Source organism: Pogoniulus pusillus, chromosome 1 (genome assembly GCF_015220805.1).
Source record: "Pogoniulus pusillus isolate bPogPus1 chromosome 1, bPogPus1.pri, whole genome shotgun sequence".
Lineage (NCBI taxonomy): Eukaryota > Metazoa > Chordata > Aves > Piciformes > Lybiidae > Pogoniulus > Pogoniulus pusillus.
Window position 1 is genome coordinate 51,393,319 of NC_087264.1, and position 8,821 is coordinate 51,402,139.

At 56.3% G+C, this 8,821-nt stretch overlaps 1 protein-coding gene across 1 annotated transcript; it reads right to left on the reverse strand.

Moving 5' to 3' along the window:
• Positions 1 to 1,469: 1,469 nt before the first annotated feature.
• On the reverse strand, positions 1,470 to 4,284 carry LOC135184495 (uncharacterized). The gene is made up of 7 exons (XM_064160712.1): positions 4,209 to 4,284; positions 4,019 to 4,090; positions 3,743 to 3,817; positions 3,559 to 3,657; positions 2,855 to 2,998; positions 2,062 to 2,236; positions 1,470 to 1,909 (listed from the first exon to the last, which is right to left on the reverse strand). Exons 1-7 carry the CDS (start codon positions 4,282 to 4,284, stop codon positions 1,552 to 1,554), a joined length of 999 nt encoding a protein of 332 aa, XP_064016782.1. The 3' UTR covers positions 1,470 to 1,551.
• Between the last annotated feature and the right edge of the window lie 4,537 nt (positions 4,285 to 8,821).

An 8,821-nucleotide genomic window follows, 5' to 3' on the forward strand; every position in this document is an offset into this window, starting at 1 on the left:
TTATCAGTTTCAATTTCTACATTTTCTAATATGGGGACCCTCCCACCTCTGTTGTGGTTAAGGTTCTCTTTCCCTTCTCAATTCCCTTAGGAATGCTCTTAACAGTTGTTCTTTCTGCTCCTTTGTCAATTAAAAGTTCCACTTCTTCTCTCTGGGAACCTACTAACAATTTTATCAAGGGCTCTCCATGTCCGGGGTCCCCAGGAGGTAGAGTCCCTGGCACCCCTACTCTTCCTTGAATCATTTTTCATCCTGTGTCTTTTTGAGGCAATATTTAACAATAACACACAGGAGATTCTCTCTCTTTCGAACTCTTATTCTCCAGAGGTCCCTTGGGCCCTGTCCTTTTTAACTCTTTAGTTGTAACTTTTACTTCCATACTACTGCTACAGAGATCTTAGCCTTTGCTTTCTGTTTTTCTGCGTCCCTTCGAGCACATCCCTTCTGGGCTTCTCTTAAAAGATCCTCTCAAAGGATCCTCCAGCCCCTGCCTCCCCAGTCTTCTAGTTCCTCCAATTTCCTTCTAATGTCCCCCTCCCAGAATTGGCCACAAACTGTATTCTCAAGAGTGCTGCTCCAGCAGGTGGAATTGGATCTGTGCCGGAGTACAGCTGTAACTTTTTCTTAATCTTTCTACCCAATCTGTGGGGGATTCTTTTTTGCCTTATTGATCTCCAGAGGCTTTGTTTATTTTCTGTCCTCTGGGGACCGCTTCCTTTCCAGCGAACGCCGTGGCCAGAGCCCGCTTCTGCAGGCTGCGTGCGCCGGGGCAGAGGCACTTGAGAGACCTCAGCTCATCATGGAGTGCAAGCGCTGAGCCAGCGCTGGCAAGGAGCCCACACCTTGCATGTCACAGAAACTCTTTCCTTTATTGACAAGACGGTGTTATACATTGAGAATGACTCAAAATCCAAGTGTCCAGATTACAGATTTATTCAATTAGGCAAGTAGAATATGAGCAAAGTTACAGAGCTGGACGACAGGGGAGTCACCGCTCCGCCAACTGCCCTGGCAAGTCTCTCAATCAGCCTATATTTATACTGTGTTGTCTGCGTTGTTCTGCCCTGCAAATTACATAAATCCATCCTTTCTGTGCATGTTCCTTCTTTTGGGTTAGGGTCTTCCTTCCCTTCTGGTGGTCGTTGAGGATGAAGTAAGCAGACCTCCTCAGGTGTCCTCTGGTTAACCCGTCTCCAAATATGGACTTCCTTTGGCTGGTTAATGTCCCGAATCCCACTTCTCAAAATTAAAGCTTAGTCCTTGGAACATGACTGATTAATGTCCCCAGTCCCACATGTGGCATGTTCTCTCTTAGCTCAACATTAAGGATGCACCTAAAGCTTAGTCCTTGGAATTTTTAGCAATTAGCTAGCTTACTCTTTGCACATTACCATCTATAGCATGAGCTCTGCAGTTAGGCATATTTCCTGATTTACAACAGCTGTACCTACACTACCGTTTGCAGCTAGGCATACTTAACACTACTAAAATGTTTCTTGATTAAACAATTACAATTACCTATTACAACGGGAAGGGGAGCCTGAGGGTCGGTTACAGTCTGCGGAGGGGAGGTGGAGGGGGTGGGGGACGTGGGGGACGTGGAGGAGGTGGAAGGGGTTTGGAGGTCGGGTCGCGGGAGGCAGGGGGCGAGAGCGGCGGGAACTCAGCCGATCTCGGCCGTGCTGGTGGGGTCCGATCGGCATAGGGGTCCGGCGGCTGCCGGAGGGCACTCTGAGGCTGCTCGTCCGGCTGCGCGGTCGGCAGGAGCGGGCTGCGGAAGGACGGAGAATTCGGGGGCTGCGGTGCGGGCGCAGAGTGCAGCTGCGGTGCCTGCCTTTGGCTCGGGCTGCCGGGCTGGTCGCGGCTTCTCAGCTGGTCCTGCTCTGCTGCTGCCGCAGCTTTCGCTTCCCTGTGGAGAGAGGAGAGCCTTGAAGTCCTCAGCCGCTGCTGCTGGAGCTCTCAGGACGGGCGCTAAGTCCCCGCTCCGCAGCGGCCACGCTCCAGGCGCTGGCTCGGAGCAGCCACGGAAGGCGGCAGCGTGGGCAAAGGGCAGCAGCTTACTTTCGTGTCTTCCTGCGGCGCATCAGCACCAGGTAGCACACCAGGAGGGTGGCAGGCACGGCGACCGCGATGGAAGCCATGGCGACCATGCAGTCGTGCAGCACCTGTTGGGGACACTCTGTCCTGTGGGGCGTCTTGTCACTGCCCGCATCTGCCGTCCTCTCGTCGGCCAGACCTGGAGGGGCAATGGCAACGTTAAGTCTGTCCTGTGCACCAGCGGGAAGCTCCCAGCACGCTGACGCTGGCTCTGGCCAGCAAGTCCCTTGCCCCCCTCGCCAGTGCTGGTGCCTGCGAGCACAGTCCCAGCCCTTGGCACAGGTTGTCCCAGCCCAAGGAAACTCAGAAGGCCCGAAGGAGAGGACAGGGGGGAGCGCAGCTGCTTGACCTGCTGCTCCTTCCAGGGACAGGGATGAAAACCTCCCTGCGGCACCGAGTGCCACCCCTCCTTCTCTTCTCTCTCCCTGGCCCAGTTCCACAGCCTGAGAGGAGGGAGCCAGGCTAGCTCAGGAGCCACTTGAGCACTGCTCTCGCCTTCTCCCTCTTCTCCAGCACGGCCATTGCTTTTCAGCTCAGCTCATGGAGCTTAGAGTCGGCATCGACCCCTTGGCCTCTTTGTCCCTCTGTGCAGGCTACAGCGTGGCCACACCTGTGTCTGCATCCTGCCTCTGCAAGGCTCGCAGCTAAGGCACAGTGAAGTGGAAGCCTTCCCCATCGGCAAGATGGCATCTCCAGGGGGCAATACAGCTCAGCCACATCCAGGAGGCTGACAACAGCAGAGTGCAGGGACACTCACCTCGTCCTCTCTGCAGCTCCTCCAGTAGTTCCTTGAGCCTTTCGAGCGGTATGGAAGGCTCTGTGGACACATGCTCCGTGGGCTCTGTCTCCACCCCAAGATCCAGCTCATCAGGTGCAGAAGTGGGGAGTCCTCCAGCCTCATCTAGAAGCAAGCACAGACGAGAAACGTTTCATGGCATGTTGGGATCCACTTGTGCCTGGGTGACCTGTGGGCACTGGAAGGGGCTCAGGCAGCAAGGTGGGAACAGCAGGAACGCAGGGTGCAGAGCTCAGGACCTGCTCACTGCTGCCTTTGCCAACAGCTCAGGAGCCTAATGAGTGAGGGATTTCAGACTGGAGGCAGGCGCAGGATGCTCTCCGGTAGGCAGCTTCCCGCCTGGAGCCTGCTTTGACGCCCTCAGAGGAGCCCAGGGCTCACAAGTGCCTTTCCTTTTGCATGCCGAGGGATGCTCCAGCTGACTCGGGACAGCAGTTACCTGATGTGCCGCTGGCCAATGCTCCCTCTGGCAGGGGTTGGCAGCAAAGCGCTGGGTCCTTCCAGAAGCCTCTGACGCTGCGCAGCCTCTCGCTCCCTCTCTGAAGCAAGCAAGCAGGGCAGGGGGTGAGATGCAGCCTTCTGCATCAGGGAGATGGCATCTCCAGGAGGCAGTACAGCTCGGGCACCCTGCTGCTGACAGCAACAGCAGAGCGCAGGACACTCACCTGCTTGCCAGTGCACTCTCTGCAGCAGCTTCCTGAGCGCTTTCTCAGCCTTTATGGAAGGCTTCCCTGCCTCAGCTGGGAGAGCTGCTCCCGGGGGCCCTAAAGGGAAGGGATTCGGCTGAGTTCCACAGGAATTAAGATAGGGAAAACCAATGCTTGGCCTGTGAGGTCAGCAGAGACTCACCCCTGACAAGCCAACCGGGCTGCAGTGGACGCCGGTCCTGGCTGGGCTCCAGAAGCTTCGTCTGCGAGGGCACATCTGGAAGTACACCCCCAGAGAAGATTCCCTCAGCTGTGGGCACCTGCCTGGGCAGGACTGACTGGCAGAAGCCATCAGGGCTCAGGCAGACAGAGGCCACCGTGGGCAGGTCTGCCCTCACGCCTGCTGAGGTAGCCAGTGCCAGGTGACCCTGGGGCTTGGAGCTGGCAGCTCTCCAAGGAGGGGAAAGCCATGACCTACCCATGCCATCTGCCAGAGCCTCAGTCCTGGAGTCCATCTGGGAAGCTGGAGAGCCTTGAGCTACGGGCACGTCTGCAGAGAAGCACAGGGGAGAAGAGCCCCCATGGCACAGCTGCAGGCACCTGTGCAGAGGGCCCCAGCCCTGAGCGCCAGGCAGAGCCCTGTCAAGGAGAGGGGCACCAGAAGTTACCTGCGTGATGCCTCCAAGGGCTGCCACTTGTCAGCAAGACCCAGCTGCAGAGCTGGGTAAGTGCTGCCACCTCCATCCTCACCTAGGAGCAAGCACAGTAGAGAACTGGGTCATGGCTTGGTGGGATCCACTGCTGCCCGAGTGGCCTGCGGGCACTGGAAGGGGCTCAGGCAGCAAGTGGGAGCAGGGAGAGTGGGAGGTTGCTGAAGCTACAGAAGGGCCTGGGGAGCTCAGGCCCCCAGAGCAAAGCCTGGCTGAAGCACTGAAGGGAAAAGCATCAGCCCTCGGGAGAAGAGCCTGCTGGCCAGCAGGGGCTGCACCAGCACTGCCCACTCACCCCATCGTCTGCTCGCAGTGGGAGCTCCACCCACAGGCTGGACTTGCAGGGCCCGGAGGAGGAGGAAGAAGAGGAAGAGGTGGCTAGTAAGGGCCATGGTCCTCTGCTCTCAGACCACGAGTCTGCCGCTGAGCAACTGCCACGACTGTGGCTTGCTGCTGCTCCTGCTGCAGTGGAGACCGAGGCCCTGAGGGGCTGCTGTTTTGTAGCAAGCAAGGCTTTGTGACGTCAGAGGGCAGGCTGTGACCTCACTGCCAGGCCCAGTGGCATGGTAACAGCTCTTGGGGTGCTCGTGGAGAGCTCCTGGAGCACAGCCTGCAAATCTTCCCTCTGGAGAGGGGAAGATGTCTCTCTGGGCAGCTGGATGCAGGATGCTCTCCCTGTAGGCAGCTCCCAGCCTGGAGCCCAGCTTTGACACTTTAGGGGAGCCCAGGGCTCACAAGCTCCTTTCTCTGTCTCTTGACAGTGCCATTCTGTTACAGGTACACCTGTAACACAGTCCTTCCCAGGGGACTCTGCATGTTCCACTCCCCAGTGGGACCACCTCTTGCTCAGGGGCAGTGGAGACTCCCATCCCTCTCTGCTTTCACTTCTGCCACCGTCTATTGCTCTGCTCAGCCTCATTATTACGTTGCTTTCATCTGCGTTTTGCTCTACTTTCCCCTCTCCCCTGTCCGTCCGAGGAGGGGGAGTGATAGAGTGGCATGTTGGTAGGTGCCCGTGGCAGGAGTGCAGCCCTGCCAGCTGTCCCACCCTGCCTCCCTGATGCAGATGCAGGCCTGCTGAGCACACGCAGCTCTCTGCTCGCTGCACTTCCTTCTGCAGGCTGCGTGCGCCGGGGCAGAGGCACTTGAGAGACCTCAGCTCATCATGGAGTGCAAGCGCTGAGCCAGCGCTGGCAAGGAGCCCACACCTTGCATGTCACGGAAACTCTTTCCTTTATTGACAAGAGGGGAAGGGGAGCCTGAGGGTCGGTTACTGTCTGCGGAGGGGAGGTGGAGGGGGTTTGGAGGTCGGGTCGCGGGAGGCAGGGGGCGAGAGCGGCGGGAGCTCAGCCGATCTCGGCCGTGCTGGTGGGGTCCGATCGGCATAGGGGTTTGGAGGCAGGCTGGGCCGCGGCGGCTGCCGGAGGGCACTCTGAGGCTGCTCGTCCGGCTGCGCGGGTCGGCAGGAGCGGGCTGCGGAAGGACGGAGCACTCGGGGGCTGCGGTTGCGGGCGCAGAGCGCAGCTGCGGTGCCTGCCTTTGGCTCGGGCTGCCGGGCTGGTCGCGGCTTCTCAGCTGGTCCTGCGCTGCTGCTGCCGCAGCTTTCGCTTCCCTGTGGAGAGAGGAGAGCCTTGAAGTCCTCAGCCGCTGCTGCTGGAGCTCTGAGGACGGGCGCTAAGTCCCCCGCTCCGCAGCGGCCACGCTCCAGGCGCTGGCTCGGAGCAGCCACGGAAGGCGGCAGCGTGGGCAAAGGGCAGCAGCTTACTTCGTGTCTTCCTGCGGCGCATCAGCACCAGGTAGCACACCAGGAGGGTTACAGACACGGCGACCATGATGGAAGCCGTGGCAACCCATGCAGTCGTGCAGCACCCTGTTGGGGACACTCTGTCCTGTGGGGCGTCTTGTCACTGCCCGCATCTGCCGTCCCTCTCGTCGGCCAGATCTGGAGGGGCAATGGCAACGTTAAGTCTGTCCTGTGCACCAGCGGGAAGCTCCCAGCACGCTGACGCTTGGCTCTGGCCAGCAAGTCCCTTGCCCCCCACGCCCAGTGCTGGTGCCTGCGAGCACCAGTCCCAGCCCCTTGGCACAGGTTGTCCCCAGCAGGGCACAAGTGAGCAGAGGCTGTCCCTGTGCCTTCCTTCCTGAGCCCAGCCCTCAGCTCTTGATAGACATTGCTCAGCTCCCCTCTCAGCCTTCTCCCTCTGCAGACTGAACAGACCCTGGGCTCTCAGCTGCTCCTCATCAGGCAGTGCTCCAGGCTCTTAGCATCCTTGCAGCCTGCCTTGGACAATCTTCAGTAGATCCTCGTGGCCTCTTGAACTGTGCGCCACCCAGAACTGGATGCAATGCCAGTAGGTCCGGGTGGGACCTCCTGAGCAGTTAATGCATTCTCTAAAACAAATAACAAACCCCAACTTCTAGTACTCTTCCTTTTCGACCATGTGTTTCTGTACAACCCACCAGTGCAGATCCAGGCTTTCGCTGAAGAGTAAATAGTGTACACTAGGTTACTGTTGTGTGTTAGGAGAGGGGTGAGGAGCTGGGGGTGTGTAGGTGGAGGAGGCTGAGGGAGACCTCCTTGAATCTCTACAACTCCTGCAGGGAGGTTGAGCAAGGAGAGCGGCAGCCTCTCTTCCTTGGTGCCAAGGGACAGGAGCAGAGGAGATGGTTCCAAGCTGCCCCAGGGGAGGTTCAGGCTGGAGGCTACAAAATATTTCTTCCCAGAGAGAGTTCTGAGACACTGGAATGTTCTGCCAGGGCAGTGCTGCAGTCTCCATCTCTGGAGGTGTTCAAGCTGTGTCTGTGGAGCTGATGCTTAGGGACATGGTTTAGTGCTGGCTGGATGAGCTTGGAAGGGCTCTTCTGTGATTCTGTGTTGTAGGCTCCTAAAGACACTCTTAATCACCAAATTGGAACATGTGGACTTGAGGGATTGACCACTTCCTGGATAGAAATTGTCTGGGTGGCTGGACATTAAGAAGAAATTCTTCACCACAAAGATGTTGAGACACTGGCAGAGGTTGCCTAGGGAGGTGGTAGAATCCTCACCCCTGGAGGTTTTCAAGGCCAGGTTGGATGTGACTGTGGGCAACCTGATCTAGTTTAAAGCACGTGGCAGGGGGCTGGAATTAGATGATCCTTGAAATCCCCTCAAAACCTGACAATTCTGTGATCTGTGACACTGGCTCCATTGGACATGGAGGAAGCTTCTGGCATCTTCTCACTGAAGCTACCTGAGTAACTTCCCCCTCCAACAGACTCAACAGCCATCACAACTGCAGAAGGCAGTTATTTGAGGGGCACAGATTCTTGCTAGCCTGATGCAAAAAAAACTAGCCAGAGTGAAGAATTAGTTGGATTTCAGTGCCCTCCAGGGAAACACATTTAACTGTAACCAAGCCAATAAATACTATCCTCACACAAACACAAATTGAGTGAAGATTGTCAATTAACCAGGCAAACTGTGTCTTGAAGAACCTAAACAAAGAGCAACTAAGTCAAGCCCACTGCAATGTCCTCATCAGGCTCCATAAGTAAATGAATAGGATAATTAATTGTGCTTTATCTACAGCCTTGGTTAAGAATTATCCCTAATTGCCTTATGCAGTACCTATAGAGCTGTCTGTGCTACTGATGGAACAGAGCCTTTCTTACCAACCTTCCTCTTTCTCTATGGTCAGCAGATGACACACTACAATGAGCTGCCCACAGGAGTTGTGGACACCTCATTCCTGTGGCTCTGGGCAACCTGATCTAGTGGTGTCCTCTGCCTGCAGCAGGATTGGAACTGGATTATCCTTGAGGTCCCTTCCAATCCTGACTATTCTGTGATTCTTTGGAAGTGTTTAAGTCCAGGCTGAATGAGGCTTCTTAGCAATCTGGTATGGTGGTGTCTCTGCCCTTGGCAGGGGGGGTTGGAACTGGATGATCTAAAAGATCCCATCCAAACTCAAGCCATTCTATGATATAGAAAACTGAACACAACACTCAAAGTGTAGCCTCACCAGAGCAAAGTCCAAGGGGACAATCAGCTCCCTGCTCCTGCTGGACACAACACTTATGATTCCAGCCAGGATGCCAGTGGCTTTCTTTGCCATCTGGGCACACTGCTGGCTCACGTTCAGTTGCTTGCCTATTACAACCCCCAGATCCCTTTCTCTCCAGCCACACTGCCTCAAGCCTGTAATGTTGCTTAGGGTTGCTGTGACCCAAGCACAAAAGTCAGCATTTGGCCTTGTTGAAGCTGAGCCCATTAACATTAGCCATGGATCCAATCTACCCAAGTCCCTCTGTAGAGCCTCTCTACCCTCACGATGATCATCAAGCCACCTAATCTGGTGTCATCTGCAAACTCATTGCTGACACAGTGTCTGCATCAAGGTCACCAATAAAGATGCTGCAGAGACGCTGAGCTCTGAGGAACACCAGCTGGCCACCAGCTGGATTTAACTCCTCTGACCGCCACCCTTTGGTCCAGCAGTGCTTTATGCAGCAGAGATACGCTCGTCCGAGCCATGAGCACAAGAACTCTGTGGGTAACAGCGTCAAAGGCTTTTCCCAAGTTCAGGCAG